At 46.3% G+C, this 19,024-nt stretch overlaps 1 protein-coding gene across 1 annotated transcript; it reads left to right on the top strand.

Moving 5' to 3' along the window:
* Positions 1 to 396: 396 nt before the first annotated feature.
* On the top strand, positions 397 to 12,993 carry MMP13 (matrix metallopeptidase 13). The gene is made up of 10 exons (XM_032594961.1): positions 397 to 611; positions 699 to 940; positions 2,001 to 2,149; positions 2,309 to 2,434; positions 4,247 to 4,408; positions 6,157 to 6,274; positions 7,272 to 7,405; positions 8,342 to 8,501; positions 10,943 to 11,046; positions 11,709 to 12,993. Exons 1-10 carry the CDS (start codon positions 495 to 497, stop codon positions 11,807 to 11,809), a joined length of 1,413 nt encoding a protein of 470 aa, XP_032450852.1. The 5' UTR covers positions 397 to 494; the 3' UTR covers positions 11,810 to 12,993.
* The last annotated feature ends 6,031 nt before the right edge of the window (positions 12,994 to 19,024 follow it).

Here is a 19,024-nt window from a genome sequence, read left to right as displayed (position 1 = left end):
GCCTCAGGTAGACGGCGTTGCCCTCTGTAATTGCTTTGGGGACAGTGATGTTTGCAGGTCACAGGGGTACAGATGCTGTAGAAGCGGGACTCAGTGTGCCTGTGAGGAAGGAGTGCAGCGTCTTGATTTTCTTCTCCGAAAAAAGTAAAAGTGGCTGCTTTCCTACCGAGGGAACAACCTTTTTCCCAGTGGAGTGAACAACTCACTCGTCTGTTTCTTCCCATAGCATCCCTAAATGTGCTGAGGCCGTTTGTTTGGCCAGATGGTTTTTGGGCCCCTGCTGAAATGAGAGATGGCCTCGTTTCCTATTTCCCTCAAATTCTCCCACAAACCACACTTCTTGGGAGGAAAGGAAAAGTCGCCCTGTAAGCATGTTTACTTTCAGCTCCCTAGGAAGCGGAGCGTGTCCTCAGACGATGAGTCACCCCTGCAGGTCTATAAAATAAAGGTGCGCGTCTGCGGGCGGCCAGCAGCCTCCGGGCACAACCGTCAGGATGCACCGGGCCTTCCTCGCCGCCCTCCTCCTCTGGAGCTGGGCTCGCTGTCGGTCCCTGCCCCTTCCCAGCGATGGTGACGACGACCTGTCCGAGGAAGACTTCCAGTTGGCAGAGGTACAGTATCCGGCCGGTCCCAGCGGTGCGCCCCGTCTCCCCGACGCCCTTCCCTTTTCCAGCAGGTGCCTCTGTTCTCTCTTCCAGCGCTACCTGAAATCCTACTACTACCCGATGAATCCCGCTGGAATCCTGAAGAAAGCGGCCACGAGCTCCGTGGCCGACAGGCTCCGAGAAATGCAAGCCTTTTTTGGCTTAGAGGTCACCGGCAAGCTCGATGACAACACCTTAGACATCATGAAGAAACCGAGATGTGGGGTCCCCGATGTGGGCGAGTACAACGTTTTCCCCCGAACGCTCAAGTGGTCCAAGACGAACTTAACCTACAGGTACGTCAGAGGTTATCTTTCTTTAAGATTTGCTACTTTAGAAAACAGCACGAAATGCCTAATTTTCAGCACAGGCTGTAGAGGACAGAGCATGTTTGGTCCCGTTTTTTAAAGATAGGCTTTAAATATTTAACTAGAAGTTAAAGAATTCCATTGATGACGTTAATACTATTGGTGAGAACGTCCCCTAACATCTATTATTGTTTCGTTAACCCAGCACTACTGTATGTTAAAAACCTCAAAGTATTTTTTTTTTTAGAAAAGAGATCAAATCAGAAGTAAGAGTAGGTTTAATAAAATTTGCAAATGTACTACATCAGGCATATTTACTAATAGTGCTTAAAAGTGGAGAGTCCTGCCGTCTCTAGGAACTTCACAGAGCTATTGCATTTTTGGGGTATAGCGATACAATTGCAAACTTGTATCATTCAGTATAAGTTTTATTAAGTATGTGAATACTTTGGGACAGAGTATACTTTGGGACAGAGTATATGAATACTTTGGGACAGAGCTATTGCATTTTGGGGTATAGCGATACAATTGCAAATGTGTATCATTCAGTATAAGTTTTATTAAGTATGTGAATACTTTGGGACGCCTGGGGGGCTCAATCAGTTGAGTGTCCGACTTCAACTCAGGTCATGATCTCACGGTCCGTGGGTTCGAGCCCCGCGTCAGGCTCTGTGCTGACAGCTGGGAGCCCGGAGCCTGTTTCAGATTCTGTGTCTCCCTCTCTCTCTGCCCCTCCCCTGCTCATGCTCTGTCTCTCTCTCTTAAAAATAAGTAAACATTAAACAAATTTTTTTAATTAAATATGTGAATCCTTTAAATGTAAGATTCCAAGTGGTCAGATATTTGGAGATAGTCAAATGTCTGACTGAATTCATTTTGTTACCTTTGTATGGCCTCATAATTGCTAAGTTCTTTGAAATGATGGGCCTCTACCAGAACTTTCAGAGAAGGCATGGCATTTGAGTCAAAAAGCAGTATTCCAAGAAAATATGTTCTCAAATACCCTTTGCCTTCCAGAAATGTAATCGAAACTTTCTCTGTTAAATAGGATTGTGAATTATACCCCCGATCTGACTCATTCTGAAGTCGAAAAGGCATTCAAAAAAGCCCTCAAAGTTTGGTCTGATGTGACACCACTGAACTTCACCAGACTCCATGACGGCACTGCTGACATCATGATCTCCTTTGGAACTAAAGGTGATGACATTGTGGAGACATTTTTACATGCTGCTCCTTACTTGTCTCCATTCTTTTTCCCTCCTTTCGGTCATTCGTCACTTTTTACAGAACCCACCCAGCATTGTGCCGGGCACTAGTGGGTATAATTAGATTCTGAACTCTTGCTTTCATGTGTAGAGCATGGCGACTTCTACCCATTCGACGGACCCTCTGGTCTGCTGGCTCATGCTTTTCCTCCTGGGCCAAATTATGGAGGCGACGCCCATTTTGATGATGACGAAACATGGACAAGTACTTCCAAAGGTAATATTTCTGATGAAAATATGTCACGATTACTAGATTAGATGAGACAGTGGTCCCATTGACAAGAAATTACGGAGCATACCGTGAATTATATTTGATAGTTGCTTCTATTTTTCAAAACAATTGCAAATGTGTCTTGTGTTTATTAGTCTCTATAAGTGACATTTCTACAAACCTGTGTGAAATATTAGAAGTGAGCAGTTCGGTTTAGTGGCCTGAGGGATACTAGCTAACTTTAAATTAGGACCGACATGTCCTTCTGTCAGCCAAGGTGGTGTTACTACAGATTACCTTTTGGCATGTTAAGGAAGTACAGTTTGTTACAAACACGTACCTAAAAACTATTAGGGCTGGATAGGCAAGTCATAGATGAGTTGGATGTGAGTCGAAATAGTTTTTTTTTCCTTGACAGAAATAGCACAAGTGCAGTCAATTTTCTGTTTTCTGTTATATGTGTTACTTGTTTGAGACATGTGTATGTCACTGATTTTACAAACACCCTTACAACAGATCAAGATATGTCTTACTCGAAACGGCATGAAACAGATAAATATACAGGGCATATAAGCGCAAAATGAAACCCATTGTTGAATGAATTCGGTCAGTAGTTGAATCTTCAAAACTGAAAAGAATTCAAAATATTAATTTAGGAAGAAAGGCCAGATTGTTCCCACTAGGACTTAAGTATGGAGCTATATTGACTGTTGGTTGTGATAATTAGAGGTAGTCCTCGTAGAGGCTAAAGTTCTTCACTTAAATCAGATGGATTGTTTTTCCAAAGAGTAAAACTGGGCCTTGCCTGACCAATGCCTGAGCTCCAATGCCTCCAAGCTATCTTTGGAAGGAAAGGTGAGACTTCGCATATTTGTGTTCTGAATTATTACACAGGTAAGAATGATTTTAGGCAGACAGAATGACATCTAGTGCTGTTAAGATAGAACCACACTGAACCCGAGTTTTGGGTTCCTGCATAAACCCTGGGTTTGAAATATTTAGCTGAAATGAAGGAAAATATTCACACACAAACCACGATTAATGTTTCATGGGAAGGCCAGGAATGGCTCTACCGCTGGTCGTTTCAGTGAAGAATTTCTTGTCACTCAGATCCCGTGAGCTTTCGTTGCTCCTACGGTCTGCACGTGTTACTAAGTTGGTTGTACCTTTTCTTCGAGTACAGGCTCTGATGGCAAGTGGTGTTTCAGGTCAAACTGAAACCACCGACTCCAGCTTCCATGTGTTTTTTCCAACCTTTTATATATATATATTTTCCAGTTTAAAATACTAGTACGAAGAGGCTCAGATATTGGCAGAAAGAATGACTAGAGGAAGTCACGTAGAAACGGTGACACAGTGGCCTGCTAAAATAGGGGACAGCGGACCGATCATCTCCAGGGCCTGTATTTCTTAAATTGTAGCGTCTATAGACATTCTGGAAAGGATCGTTTGGTTGGGATTTGCTCCCAAGTAGATTCCCAGAGACGCCTCCTTTGAGGCCACCACTGTCCCCTTTCCTCACCTGGCCTGAGAGAACAATGATTTTTAGTGTCTTCGCAGTAAATCCCCACTGATGACTACTTATTCGAGAGCAATCTGTTGATACTCTAATTATGTAGGTGGCGATAATCAATGAAAACACTCCATTCTTTATAAGGATTAAATCCATATTTTGAATCTTCCTTCAACCAACTGAATATTAATGTTAAAAAAAAACAGTAAAATTACCAAGAAAGAGAAATACATGAAGAAAATAGCATTCTGTCCACTGGTTGTCAGACGACCTGGTTTTCTCATCGTTTCCTTGTTTCCTTACAGGTTACAACTTGTTTCTTGTCGCTGCCCACGAGTTTGGCCACTCCTTAGGTCTCGACCACTCCAAGGACCCAGGAGCACTCATGTTTCCCATCTACACCTACACTGGCCAAAGCCACTTCATGCTTCCTGATGACGACGTCCAAGGGATCCAGTCTCTCTATGGTAACTCTTAATTTATCAGTTTAGAAACAGAATAGGTACAGGCACTTATTTTCAAAATCATTAGTGAATTTCTCATGACCAATATTACTGTCCTGGTTCTGTTTTTTTTTTTAACGTTTATTCATTTTTGGGAGAAAAAGGGGGTGTAGAGTACGAGCAGGGGAGGGACAGAGAGAGAGGGAGACACAGAATCTGAAGCAGGCTCCGGGCTCTGAGTATCAGCACGGAGCCAGAACCCACAAACCGTGAGATGATGACCTGAGCCAGAGTCGGATGCTTAACTGACTGAGCCACCCGGGCACCTCCTGGTTGTTATTAGAACCTAGAAAAACATACCCTTTTTTTCTTTTTTTTTCTGAATCAGACTACCTGCTCAAGTAGAAAGTGTTCTATTCTCCAAAGATTTTGCAGATTCTTATTTGCATTTTGTATTTTGATACCCTTAAGACACCTCTGCCATAAGGAAGGAAAATATTTAATTAATTCCCCATTTGGCCAATGAAGCAACTAAGTCCTGGAGCTTAAGTAAAGAATCTGCAGGACAGGGGCCAAGAGTGACAGTGAGGTCTTGACCGGCTTCCGTAAATCTTGGGCGTTCCTTCAGCCCCTTCAGTTTGCCACCATGGAAACCGTTCAAGCGGCCTGTGGTGACTTAACCAACATCTCCAGCGACTGTCGTAAGAATCTCCTCTTTCTTCCTTCCAAATTTTCAGCCACGTTTACAAAGTAATTAAACCTCTCCCGAAACAAGGACACTTGCCTGCTGTAAAGAGGGCTAAAGCAGGGCACCTGGGTGGCTCGGTCGGTTAAGCGTCCAACTTCAGCTCAGGTCATGATCTCACGGTCCGTGGGTTCGAGCCCCGCATCGGGCTCTGTGCTGACAGCTCAGAGCCTGGAGCCTGCTTCAGATTCTGTGTCTCCTTCTCTCTCTGTCCCTCCCCTGTTCATGCTCTGTATCTCTCTGTCTCAAAAATACATAAACGTTAAAAAAAAAATTAAAAAAAAAAAAAAAAAAGAGGGCTAAAGCCGCAGTGGAGGGTCGTCGGTGTAAACGCTTCTGAGCACAGAGCTCGGGACACTTCCTGTTTCCCCCTGGCACTCAAGTCTGCGGGGGCAGCCAGCGTGGGCATGGGCCAGCCTTTCTCCTTACTTCTCCAGGGTTGGGAGTGAGGCACTTGGTGGGGCAAAGGATGAACTCAGTGGGGAGAAGGCAGCTCAGAGTTGTCACTGTGCCCGGCACGCGCGTGAGCCGGGGGGGTGAGGGGGCCACACACTCGTGGCACGCGAGTGTGGCCGGGGGGCCTGGCTGGGCGTGCAGAGCGGTGCTGGGGTGCACTGGGGAGGCAGCCAGCGCGGACGGGACGCTGCCAGCAGGTGACAGCTGGGGCGAGGCTCCCTCGGGGATGACGAGCCACCAGGAGTGGCTCGAATGTGTCTCTGGGCAGCAGCCCGTCTGCAGCTGGGGCAAAGCCCACGGAGGGTGCCCTCCCGCAGCCCACCCATCCCTAACACCAGCCTCAAACCTGAACTTGTACTTGAGAAGGGTGTCCAGGGGTCTGGAAGGACGAGAGCAGGGGGAGCCGCAAGAGTGGGGGCAGGGAGCAGGGTCACATCGTGCGTGCATCATGACGCAGAGGCTGAGGACCTGTCGCCCTCCCTGGAGGGGACCCGCCTGCTGTGCGTTAGCGGAGTTGGGTCATCCGAGAGGCCATCCTCGTCACCTTCTGCCCTTTGTGTCACGACTGCAGGCCCGGGAGATGAGGACCCCAACCCGAAACATCCCAAAACGCCGGACAAATGTGACCCGTCCCTGACCCTCGACGCCATCACCAGTCTCCGAGGAGAGACCATGATCTTTAAAGACAGGTGCTCGTGATTCTACTTTGCACAACTTGCGGGTCACAGACGTTCATCAGCTAGACCCGTGCATTGCCGCACATCCAGGCAGATTTCCACACGTGAAGTTAACAGCGAAAATAAGACATCTTTGGGCAGTTTGGTTTTCTTCTTTTTCGGTTTTTGGTTGTTTTTTTTACGTGTTTCGGATGAAATGAATGACTGATAGATACACACCTTACTTTCCAATGGGGATTCTTGGCCTAACGCAGCCTCTCTTTATGACTTTGGTTACATTCGTTCCTGTAAAGATAACCAAGTAAATGTAGGTCGTCTTAAAAACACGCATTTTGAAATCAATCCCTGTATAAGTAAGTGGTTACAGTGTCCACGTGAATTCCTTTTGGTTTGGGAAGACTTTTTTTCTGGTAACGTATGTGGGAATTTGGGAGAGCGAGTTATTTAAAACCTAGACCTCCCTGTGGGGAGCGAACAATGAATTTTTAACTTCACCTTAGAACGTTGTTCTCATATGCTGATTTGTTAACTTGTTCATTTATTCATCCATCAATTAACCGATCCCTTATCTGTGGTCCAATAGCCTTCCTACCTCCCATAGTAGAGCTCTGGTTACACTGTAGCCCAGGCATTTTCTCAGGCATCTGCGTCTAGGCCCCAAAATCTTGGAAGACATAGTTTTTGTAACCCCGGGTTTCTTTCCGGAGCCTAACACAGCGCCTGGCGCATTCGCTCACCACTTGCACCATTTGCAAAACTGAACAAAGCGTGGCCGTAACTCACGAAGGCCGCGGGGCCTTCGAAGGTCTGTGAGATTTCAAACCTTCCTACTTTAGACAGCAGCTTTTCCAGCTGGCACGGAAGGGAAACGTCCACAAGTGAGGGGGATGATCGCCCCAACTTCCCTGTGTGGATGTGGAGACGGGGGCAGGGGGGCGGCTAGCAGGACCAGAAATATCTACACTTCAAGACTGTGACAGCAAACTGTGCGCTTCTCCTTTTCCGGTAGATTCTTCTGGCGCCTGCACCCCCAGCAGGTGGACGCAGAGCTGTTTTTAACAAAGTCCTTTTGGCCGGAACTTCCCAACCGCATCGACGCCGCCTACGAGCACGCCTCCCGTGACCTTATCTTCATCTTTAGAGGTAAGCCTTTCCCCAGTGAGGCAGGGAGGAGCCTGATGCTGCGAGAGCCGTAGCAAAATGACCCTCCTCCAAAGCACCCCAAAGAAGAACCCACGGTAACAAAACAGGAAGCCGAACGTACCTGGAACCTTTCTGCCAAGCGTCCCCAAATGCGACAAGTGAAAAGTCTGCGGTATTACTTATCGTTGCAAATCTACTGTTTGTTTTATAGCGATCCTGCCAGCTTTTTCTTATTTCCTCTTAGAAATTATTTGCTGAGCAAACCTGATCAGAAAAATGGGAAAAAATATTATCCATAATTCCCACTTCTGAAAAGTCAGTTTATTTCACTTCCTTACTTGTTTTAGTAGTTCTTCGCCATAGGTAGTGTATATTTTTGAATATTTATTGTCATAGCGTATGTACATTTTAATATTTTACTTGTTCCCTTGACATAAAATCACAGTTTTCCAAACTGCTACTCTGTCTTCGTGACCATAATCTGTAAAGGCTACAAGCATTCTACTAACATTGTTTCTGTTGTTTCACCATTATAATTAGCGCTCTAATAAAGTCACTTTTAAGAGAAGGATGTAACAACTTCCTATCTGGTTTAGTATTTGAGCTTTCAATCTAATGTACTGTTCCCACCGTTATTCACGAAGAAATCTCAACGTCCTTTTCACCCAACTCCAGATTAACATTCAAAGGTAATAAATAACCAATTAATGATGGGGTTTCATTGCTAATTATGCTCAGAATTAGGAAATTAGTATCTTAGATCCTGTTTTTGTTTGACAAATGCTCTTATTTCTATGCTTCATAAACATGGTGACCACAAATGCTAATTTATTTGTAAATGTATAAAATGAGTCTTTCTTTGTTAACGTACGTATCTACATAATGTGTCCTAATAGATTCCCTTGCATGATAAAACCGTTCTTTCACTTATTCTAGGCAGAAAATTTTGGGCTCTTAATGGTTATGACATTCTGGAAGGTTACCCCAAAAAAATATCCGAACTGGGATTTCCAAAAGATGTTAAAAAGATAAGTGCTGCTGTCCACTTTGAGGACACAGGGAAGACGCTCTTCTTCTCGGGAAACCAGGTCTGGAGGTATGGCCGCCATGTTTACTGATCTGCCTGGGGGCAGATACTGTGGCACGGATTTAATCGTCTCAGTGCTCTTGAAAACACACATGTATACACACAGTGCCCACCTCCTCGGAGCCGTTCTTTTCTCTCTTGGCCACTTGTTGTACCTCAGCCCTGCTGAAGCCCTCTTTTACTTGGACATCTTCGTTCTCACTGGTCTTTCTCCTGGGTCCTCTTCCTTGTCAGCTTGTAATTCACGGGCAGCTCCACCTTCTGTGGCCGGAGAAGACCCAAGAGCAGGTGGAGGAGAAGACTGAGAGAGAGAAGGCCACCCCTTCCTCGTGTCTGCCCACCCAGACGCAAGGGGAGGTTGGCCAGGAAGCTGCTAGGCCTACGATTCTTGAAGTCAGCCCCTTTTTGAAGGACAGGTGGAGTTAGAATATTTAGAACGTACGTAGATATCAAGGCAGCTTTGATACTGGCAACATTGAAGATTCTAGAGCCAGATAGATATATAGATATAGATATAGATATAGATATAGATAGATAAGTAGATAGATGAAATATATATATTTCATATATATATATATATATATTTCATATATATATATATATATATATATATATATGATTTCAGGATGTCTTTGGTTGGCTAGGGCATGCCTATATATATATATATATATAGAGAGAGAGAGAGAGAGAGAGAGAGAATATTCATATCTCACAGGGATCCCATACTTAAAATGTTTAAATCAGTAGCTCTACTTTATCTGGACTCACATGTGCATGCACACACACACACACACACACACACGCATTCCCTGTATGTGTCCTCTTTGCCGTTTGACTTCTGTATTTCTGACAGTGACATTCACTACTGTCTAAAGTTCTCCTAGTGCTGCCATGCCGGTCCCCATGCCCAACACAAGGTCTGTGGTTCATTGAGGGAGTATCACTCACCAGATCACAAACACATCGTGCTCTCATCCCCCCTTTCGGCTGGAGGGTCTTTCCCTGCATCTCTCCCTTTTGAAACTCTACCCACTGTTTCGAATTAACCAGAAATACCGTTTAACCTCAAAGTCTTTCTGGAACCCTTGAGGCTCTCTCCCTCCTCATGTACTCTCATGGCACTTTCTGCATCCTTGTCACGATGCCTAGCTTCTGTTGCTTAGTGTTCTGGTGTGCCCAGGTCCTAGCCGTCTCCACAGGTCAGCGGCTCTGGTCTCTCACCAATCGGAACGTCCCTCAAGGACAAGAGACTCATCAGCAACAGTAACAGTAGTACATGATGGACGGCCGCTCTAGGTTGACTTCAGGATGTGTGTGGTTGGCGGGGGTGCCCGTGCAGGGGTGGCGGATGCTGAACCGTAGTTATGGGGGGCAGCGCTGTGCTCCCCTCCCTAGCGTCAGTGCCATCATGTGCCCCTGTGACTTTTTAGTTACCGAAAATGCACGTCCAATATCCTTGCGTCCCTCACTGCAACTTAGTGAGTTGTCTCACCCACGGTTGGAGATCAGGACACAGTTTTTCAGGGCACAAGCATGGATTTATTTCTCTTTAAGAACCCCTTCCTAATAACCCACTTTTATAACAGATATGCCGTTTGGGAGATGGAGACGAGCTGGTAACTGTCTTTACAAAGATGGCCTTTGCCCAGTCAGCAAATACTCAGGAAACACCCACCGCGCACTCCGTATCGTAATTACTCATTTGAAAAGGCTCCCGGATATTTTTTTTTATATGAAATTTATTGACAAATTGGTTTCCATACAACACCCAGTGCTCATCCCAAAAGATGCCCTCCTCAATACCCATCACCCACCCTCCCCTCCCTCCCACCCCCCATCAACCCTCAGTTTGTTCTCAGTTTTTAACAGTCTCTTATGCTTTGGCTCTCTCCCACTCTAACCTCTTTTTTTTTTTTTCCTTCCCCTCCCCCATGGACTTCTGTTAAGTTTCTCAGGATCCACATAAGAGTGAAAACATGTGGTATCTGTCTTTCTTTGTATGACTTATTTCACTTAGCATCACACGCTCCAGTTCCATCCACGTTGCTACAAAGCGCCATATTTCATTCTTTCTCATTGCCACGTAGTACTCCATTGTGTATAGAAACCACAACTTCTTTATCCATTCGTCAGTTGATGGACATTTACGCTCTTTCCATAATTTAGCTATTATTGAGAGTGCTGCTGTAAACATTGGGGTACAAGTGCCCCTATGCATCAGCACGCCTGTATCCCTTGGGTCAATTCCTAGCAGTGCTACTGCTGGGTCATAGGGTAGGCCTATTTTTAATTTTCTGAGGAACCTCCCGGATATTTTAAAGGCGCCTAAAATTTTAATACTTTTGTCAGTTTTGGAAGGCGTCCTGATACCCTTTGAGTCATTTTTAAGAGGATTTCTAAGCAATACGACCCACTGAAGAGGTCCTTTCCCTCTTTCCCTCGCCACACAGCTATGATGACAGCAAGCACGCCATGGATCAGGACTCCCCCAGGCCGATCGAAGAGGACTTTCCAGGGATCGGTGATAAAGTGGACGCCGTCTACGAGAAAAACGGTAACGAGTTCCATCCCACGGACCCTAACGGGGGGCTTCCGCACCCCTCCTAATCATTTCTCACACAGGAGTTTTATCCGGGACTTAGATGTGCCAGTAAACGTGTGGCAGGTAGGGAATTACTGTGACTACTCACACAGGCAGCGAACGAAACGTAACACGCTTAGTTAGAATAAATGAAAACGGTGCTTAAATTACTGCGAATTCTCCAGATAAAGGGTGCCGAACTTGAAACGTTATCTTGAATTGTGCTTAACCGCGCCAAGAGGCAAAGATTATTGCCATGATTTAAATCAGGGGCAGAGTGGGGTGTCGTTTATAAGGAAAACGACCCCAAGCACTATATTGTTGTTTTTGCTTTAATCTTGAAAACGGGTATTTTTCCCCACTTAAACAACTAATATCGACGCGTGAAGCATCCACACTGGAGCTCATGGCAAGGTGACGATTTCAAGGTGACCACTCAGGAGACCCGGGAAACCTCGTACATTTTCTCCTCCCTGAAACTATCAGCAATGTGGTAAAGCATTAGAAGGGTTTAAGCATAAACGTTGCCATGTTAAAAAAAATGGGACCCCACAGGTTGCACTTTTAACGTGAGCTGGCATAAACCCTTATTGTTTCCAGACGGAGAAATTTTCTTTTTGGTCTTTTTCTTACAGGTTACATCTATTTTTTCAACGGGCCCATCCAGTTTGAATACAGCATCTGGAGTAACCGTATTGTTCGCGTCCTGCCAGCAAATTCCCTGTTGTGGTGTTAAATACTGTTGTTATTTAAATCCTGGAGAGCATTTGAGATAACACTTCCAGTGATACTGGGTGTGGGGGACGACGGGGTGTCAGGGGAAAGCTTCGTTCCGTGAACAGGCGTCAGTAACTTATCTTTGAATGGGTGGGATGTGTATAGCTAGACGTGGCTGGAACCACAGTGAATCTTCAAGTGATGGAACGGATCCTCTGTAAGGATCGCCTCATTGTTGTGCACTGCAGAAGTCGTACTCAACAGTGCTTCCCGCAGCAGAAATGGGACATATGGGGTGTCAGAGACAGTTAGCATCATTTTTTAAAATATATTTGTAAGGAAACTTTGCAAAGGTGTAGAAGTAAATCATAGTTACGTAATTAATGAATCATCTTTATGAAAAAGCATCAAAGAGTATGAAAGTGGAATTTGCCAGGGGCGTAAGGCACCAAGAAAAGACAAAAACCAGAGGGAACTATCTGTCATAAAGATACTGTAGGGCAACTTTCCAAAGAAGCCATTTTGGGTTTGCACTGACAACATCTGAATGTACATGGCCCCGTTCATAACACTAGGATGTATCAAAGTCACTAAAGAGGAGAGACAGAGGCCAAGGCTAAGGATGATACATGTGCCTGTGGGTCCTGTTTAATTTTCCCTTTGACCGTGATTCCAGAGCTACTGTCAAAGAAGGCGTTTTTTGCCTGTTATAGAAGATAAAGAGAGACAGTTTCTTTTTGTATCCAAACATTTCAGGTCTCTCAAAAATATCAGAGCATTAAAATTCTTATCACGATGATCTAAGGCCATGGTATCACTCTTTCATAACTCATCTGATTAAGACTCAAAGTCGTATTTTAGCCCTATTTCGCCCCGATAATTGTTTTAATTGTCCAGTTTACCTTGGATGCACAGGCTATGTTCCGAAGATAGAGACTCGAACATATCTTATAAACTGGAAGTATGCTAAAACGGACACATCCAAAGTAAAAGCGTTCTGCATTCAACACGACCGCAGTCTTCTTGAGGGTGCGAACTAGCTTTCTCTCTCCTTCGTTCCCATTCCTGTGATCCCTCAGCACGTTTCCCTGCCTGGCACAGAGTTCACACTGAATATAGGAATGACCACCGAGGGAGGAACATCTTGTTCACAGAAGTTCAGGCAAAGAAAATAAAGTGTATTATATTTGCAGAATGTGTCAGGAAGCGTCTATGTTGTTTCTAATAAAAAACATGTTTTGAACAGAGAGCAGTGTATTTTGCCTTTCGGTGTAATTTTAGGCTTTACTCACACAAAGAGGGTCCTTTTAAATCATTCCTGTTTCTTGCCCATCTCTCGGTGAATGTAGTTCGCTCGTTGTTTTTGTTTTGTGTGTTTGTAGGGAGACTCAATCCAGAATTTAGAATGAACTGTCCCAGGCTGTGTTAACAAGATCCCTGGCGGGGTTGGTGGGCGGGCAGCTCCCTGCGTGGAGCGCAGCTTCCTCGGACTCGCCCTGCTGAGAGCACTGTTGGGAATGAAGTGTGAGGGTCCCTGGATCTGGAGCGAGGAAGACAGAGTTCTGCCACTTTCTCTGCCATGACCCCTGGGGGGGACCCTAAACAAGTCCTTGAACCTCTTGGGGCCTGACTGTCGTGATGTCTACCACGAGACCGGTGCCACTTGGTGAGGCTGTGGGAATACGGGGACAGGGGCCTCTCAGGAGGAGGGCAAACACTGCCGTCCCCAAACATTCGGTAAGGGTCCACTACAGGTCAGGCAGCCGAGACGTTGAGACTGACAAGAAAAGCTTGCTCCCTACCCCCTGGAGAACTTATATCCTACCGTGGAGGCAAAACGATCAAAACTCAGTAAGTTAAATGATTTTAGGAGAGCATGACCGGTGGCTGCGGGTGCAGAAGCAATGCTGGCTATTTCCTCCCAGGGCGCCCCTCAGAGTCGGACTCCATTTTGTCTTCCTTGACTGCGCCATAGGGTTCCTGATTTCTAAGGCTTGCTATCGGAGTAGAACATGCCCGTTCATCCATCTGTTCATCCACCTGTGTATCCATCTGTCCATCCATCCATCCATCTGTCCATCCGTCTATCTGTCCATCCATCCATCTGTCCATCCATCCGTCCATCCTCCCCTCTCTCCCTCCCTCCCTCTCCCTTTCCCTCCTTCCATCCACCCAGTAAATCTCACTTGAGCACCTCTGCTGTGTCAGGAACTTCAGTAGATGCGGTGGATACGATGCAGAGTAGAACCTTATTATTTTCTTGGGGCTCACAGTCTGGTTGCTGAGATGGGCATTAATCAAATAAGCATGAAATACAACTAAGATACACGCTGTAAAGAAAAGACACACGGCCCTCAGAGACCCTCCAGGAAGAGGGATTTTACCTACTGTATGGATGGGGCAAGGGGCACAGGAGGGAAGCTCGGGGAAGTCCTCCCCGTGGAAGAGACGCCCAAGAGCATCCAGCACGAGCATCTCTGGGGTGGCGAAGAGACTCAGGGAAAGGGCCCCAGGTCAGCCCTCCAGACTAAAAAGGACTTGTTGGAGCCCAGTAGAGAGTCACGGGGGTGTTTATGATGAGTGGCGCAGCCCGCAACGGGGAAACTATACATACCAAGGAGCCCCTGGATTCCACCCTGTTCCTCCTACTTTTCCCGAAGCTACGGAGGAATCTGCACGTTTCTCTGTGACAAACATACAAGCAAGCAAACCGAAAGTTTCTGGAGTGCTAAGGCCTGTTAGTTGAAAAAACAATACAGGGAGGTCATTCTAAGGATCAGCATATGACTCTCTAGTTCTTATAATTTAGCCAGTTCGTGGAAATCCTGACTTGTTGAGCACATGGGTGCATTTTCAACATTATTCTGGAAGAAGGTGGGCACCTGTCTCCGTAAGAAGCTTCGAGGTCTCTCCTGGTGGCCTCTCTCTAGTCCTGGGCCAGTGGATTGCCCTGGTGTGGTTCAAGGCCACTCACTGCCCCCGGACTCGGTCTTCAGCAGATGACTCCGCGCTGGGGGACACTCCAGCTCCTCTCTGAATATGAAAGGCTGCTTTAGAGAGTTCTTCTCTGATGTGTTCCTCAGGCCAGCAGATAGCATCACCTGGGAACTTGCTAGAGAAGCACATTCTGCACCACCCTAGACCTGCCGCACGAGGGACCCTGCCTGGGATTCAGAAATCCATGTGTGAGTAAGCCCTGGGGTTCCACGGCCCTCGGGAAGTACTTAAGGAAGCACTCTGAGCAGCGCTTCTGAGAGATTGCGTGACTGTTGCTGGGGCTCCCAGCTTCCTGGAAAGATCTTGAGATCAGTGTTCTACCCCTCTTCCAGAAGATTCATGGTGCGCGCTGGCATATGAAAGGCTATAAGTGGTCCTGTGGAGAATAAACTGTTTAAGTTTGTGGAACAAGATTTCCCAAACATATCTGAACATGCAAGGTCATTTTCTTTCTTTCCCTTTCATTTTTAAAGAGAATCTTTAACTTGATTTCAGAAAAAAACTTCCTCATTTGCTTGTATGTTTTCTCTTCTCTAGATTAGATAGAGAGCTAGATGATAGATAGATAGATAGACAGACAGACAGACAGATGATAGATAGATGGGTAGATACATAGACACAAATAGATACAGACCTACTATCAGGATTATTTCCCAACTCCTGTCTCTGCTCCAGTCTCAGTTCCAAATTCCCAATTTGATTGGTGTTACTTGGATCAGTGTCCTTCCGTTGTGGCCAGGTCATCAAATCCAAATACCAAATGTCTCTTTGGAGCTTACCGATGGGGGTAAGCGTGGTATTCAAGAGAAGCTCGTTATGAGTTGGGCAGTTGGTCCTTGTAGGATCTGCTGTAGAATATGTTGGCTAAAGCACAGAGAGCCGGCTTGTGCACACAGATATCCGTGAATGCCGTGAGGAACCGAAGCGACTTTTTCTTGAGAAGCAATATCACGTCCACAAACGTTAGAGGCCGAGTAAGAGCTACCGTCCAACATCACTCAAGTGGCCTTGCGGCTAGTGAGACTCTGTGTAGCACATAATCGGGGGGCAAGTTTGCAGAACCTCTTGACGTGAATCCGTAGGCCAGACGGTTTTGAAACCGGAAAACAACCTGATTTTAGGGACTCATCACGAGGCGGTGGGATTTACAATAGTTCCACTAGGTGGCACTGACAGTACTCTTTCAAAGACTGTAATTGGATTAAGTCACCAAAATAGTGCTGTGTTGTTTAGTGTGGGGATGAGAAGCACGGCCAAATCACCGATGGTTTAATTCCTGACACAATGCCATCGATTTTGGATAAGGTTTGTGCCCCTGTCATGGACTCCCTCAGCTACAAGGCTTCCTTCAAGGAGATGGGAGTCAGAGTGGGGTGTCCTGCCAAGCCACTGAGACTGTGGCCAACGCTTGGAGCCGGGACTTGTGAGTCACCACAGGCCTCGGAGGGTAGACTGGAAAGCGAACCACAAAAATACACAACGTTCGCAGAACACGGAGCTGCCCGCTAAAGAGGAAACAAAGCAGCCGGCAGCAAAGAGGAAGAAGTCCCCAAACCGCTGGGCCGACCACCTGGGACAATCACTTCTCGGAGGAAGAGAATGCTTGAGGTTTCCAAAGTTTCCTTCTCCCACGTGACTTAGTTTTTCTCATTTTTTTGGCCTTTTCATACCCGATGTGCCGGAGCGTGCCAAATGCTGATCTAGAATTCCTCACTGCTCATAGAGCACTTTGATTCCACCTGATGGGCAGAATTATGCCCTAAGACTACATACTCAGGGAAGGAAAATGTGCATATGTTTAAAATTCATTATAACCCACTCTGGAACCAATCTTTCCATGATGTCACCACACGTCAACGGAACAAGAAACATCGTTAAGTACGCGGTATCCAGCCAGTTGCTGAGCGTCTGAAGTCTTGGTTGTAACGGGGCTGGGTTCACACGGATCCGCCTGCTAAATGTTAATAGTTGTTCAGGAATGAAGATATTACGGTTCCTGTTTGTTGACCTCCACGTTGAGTTCAAGACATCATCCAAGCTTCCCTAGCTATGTCCCTACCTCCTAGGCCAAAAAGACTTAAAAAAATCAGTAATGAAAGTGTGTTTTCATTTATTTGTTTTTTCATTATTATTATTATTTTTAAAATAGTTATTTAGGGGAAAGCACAAGTGAGGAGGGGCAGAGACGGGGACCGAGGATCCAAAGCCGGCTCTGTACTGACAGCAGAGGGTCCAATGTGGGGCTCAAACTCATGAACCACGAGATCATGACCTGAGCCAAAACCAAGAGTCGGACGCTTCACCGACCGAGCCACCCAGGCACCCCTGTGGCCCTTCCGGTTCTATCTGAAAAGGACTTACTTTCTGTGGTTAAAGGCATGGACCTTCCGGGTCGTATGATTTAGCCCGCCTGTGCCTCAGCTGGCTGGGTCCCCAGTGGCTTGTGCTGGCAAAGCGATGAGAGGGGAAAAAGGATTCTGAGAGCTCTAAGTACCTCTGAGCACATGGGGTACTGTGTGTATGCTTATGTTGGCTCTGTTTCTGGAAAGTCCTGGTCTGGACCATTTCAAGCTGAGCTGCGGGCCTGGACACCGAACAGAATCTTCGCCTCCAGCCACGCTCACTTTTCGGAGTCCACTCATCAGGCTTTATCCCTTAATAAGTAAGATCCCTGCTAAGTAGTTTGTTCCCAGTTTCACAGGGAACTTATAAACTGATGTATGGCTTGAGTAACAGCAAGATAAAATGAAGGCCAAGGAAGCAGGGCCACGCGGAAGTGAAATGCTGGGCCATATTTTACAGCAGCAGCAATGGAAGCAGGCTATTTGGGCGACACACGGACTCAGGACTTTCTGTAGGATTAGCTGGCGAAGGAACTCATAAGTCAGCTATTTTCCTAGAATTGCGTTATGCACTGTGTACACGTGTTTTGTTTCCGTTTGATGTTTTACAGTTAAGTTTGAAACATTTCCTAAAACCTTCCAATGCGGCCAATTTGGGGGTGGGGGGATATGACAATATTGTGTGTCCTTTGTTTACCGAAGATGAAAAAAATTAGAGGAACCGGCTAGATCATCTGATTCAAGTCTGTCATTTTACAAATGAGAAACTGAGGCCCGGAGGGAAAGAATGGTCTCTCCAAGATCATACAGTTGTCTTGGAGACTTTCCATAGAAATCATCACCGCCCTGTCTCTGTTCGGCTTGTCAATTCCCCCGCCTTCCGTGGGCCAGCATACTATGTGTGGAGACAGCCACGACTCGTCAAAGCTCACGAAACACACTTCTTTCTTCCGGAAGGAGACCAGTAACGCGATGTTTCAAGGGGAGCTGTATCTATGTGACTTTGGGTAATTGTCCGGGCCAGATTCTCAGCCTTTGTGGCTCATCATCTCCCCACAGCCGAGGTCATTTGACCTTGACTGACCTTGGTCAGGAGCGATTGAGGGAGAGCCAGTTCAGCCTCCTGGGACCCAGCAAAATATTTTCTCTGCCAGGACAACTCTGGCTTTGCATCCAATTTTGACAACTCGGTTTTTGTGTTCTTCTTGAGTTGGGGTCCCTACTTTGGCTGCAAACTGTACCCCTCTTCACTCCCCATACCATAGTCCCCACTTCTCAATACTCTGTGCCCAGCGCATTCTGTTTGTGATGTGCCAGACTCGGGTTGCTCAAGTTCTGGTCCTTGCCTCCACCCTGAGGTTGGGTCCCCCAATTTATCAATGAGGGGTTGGCCTTTTCCTTCGGTGAAGACATAAATACTGAGAAAAACACATACACCTGTCTCAGCTTTGTTTGGTCCGTCCTGAACGTCTTAAATTTTTCGTCCCCCTCTTGCTCTCTGAGGCCAACTCAGCTTCTTCACAAGGAAAATAGCTGTCAGCTCCAAAGACCTGCCCCTGCTCGATGCTCGGGCACGCAACCTGGAGCCTCACTCTGGACAGCGTCAGCACAAAGCTGATCACAACCTTTGCTCCTCCCAGCTATCAGTGTCGGCTCCTAGAACTATCCAGAACTATCCAGGTTCTCTGATGCCCTCATGACCACCTTAAGCCTATACCTGTCTCTGACATCTGTGAGAGCCTCTCTTTCTAGCAGATTCTTTTCTCTCCCTCTCTGTGGCTTTGTTTTGCACTTCAGGAAACCTCAACCCATAGGTACGGACACCCGACCCTATGGACCATCCCCACCCACTGTATGCAGCAGCCAGCACTCGGGACAAACACATCGAGGGGCCC

This window comes from Lynx canadensis, chromosome D1 (assembly GCF_007474595.2).
Source record: "Lynx canadensis isolate LIC74 chromosome D1, mLynCan4.pri.v2, whole genome shotgun sequence".
In the NCBI taxonomy this organism is placed as follows: Eukaryota; Metazoa; Chordata; class Mammalia; order Carnivora; family Felidae; genus Lynx; species Lynx canadensis.
This window is presented reverse-complemented; position numbering and strand designations above follow the sequence as displayed.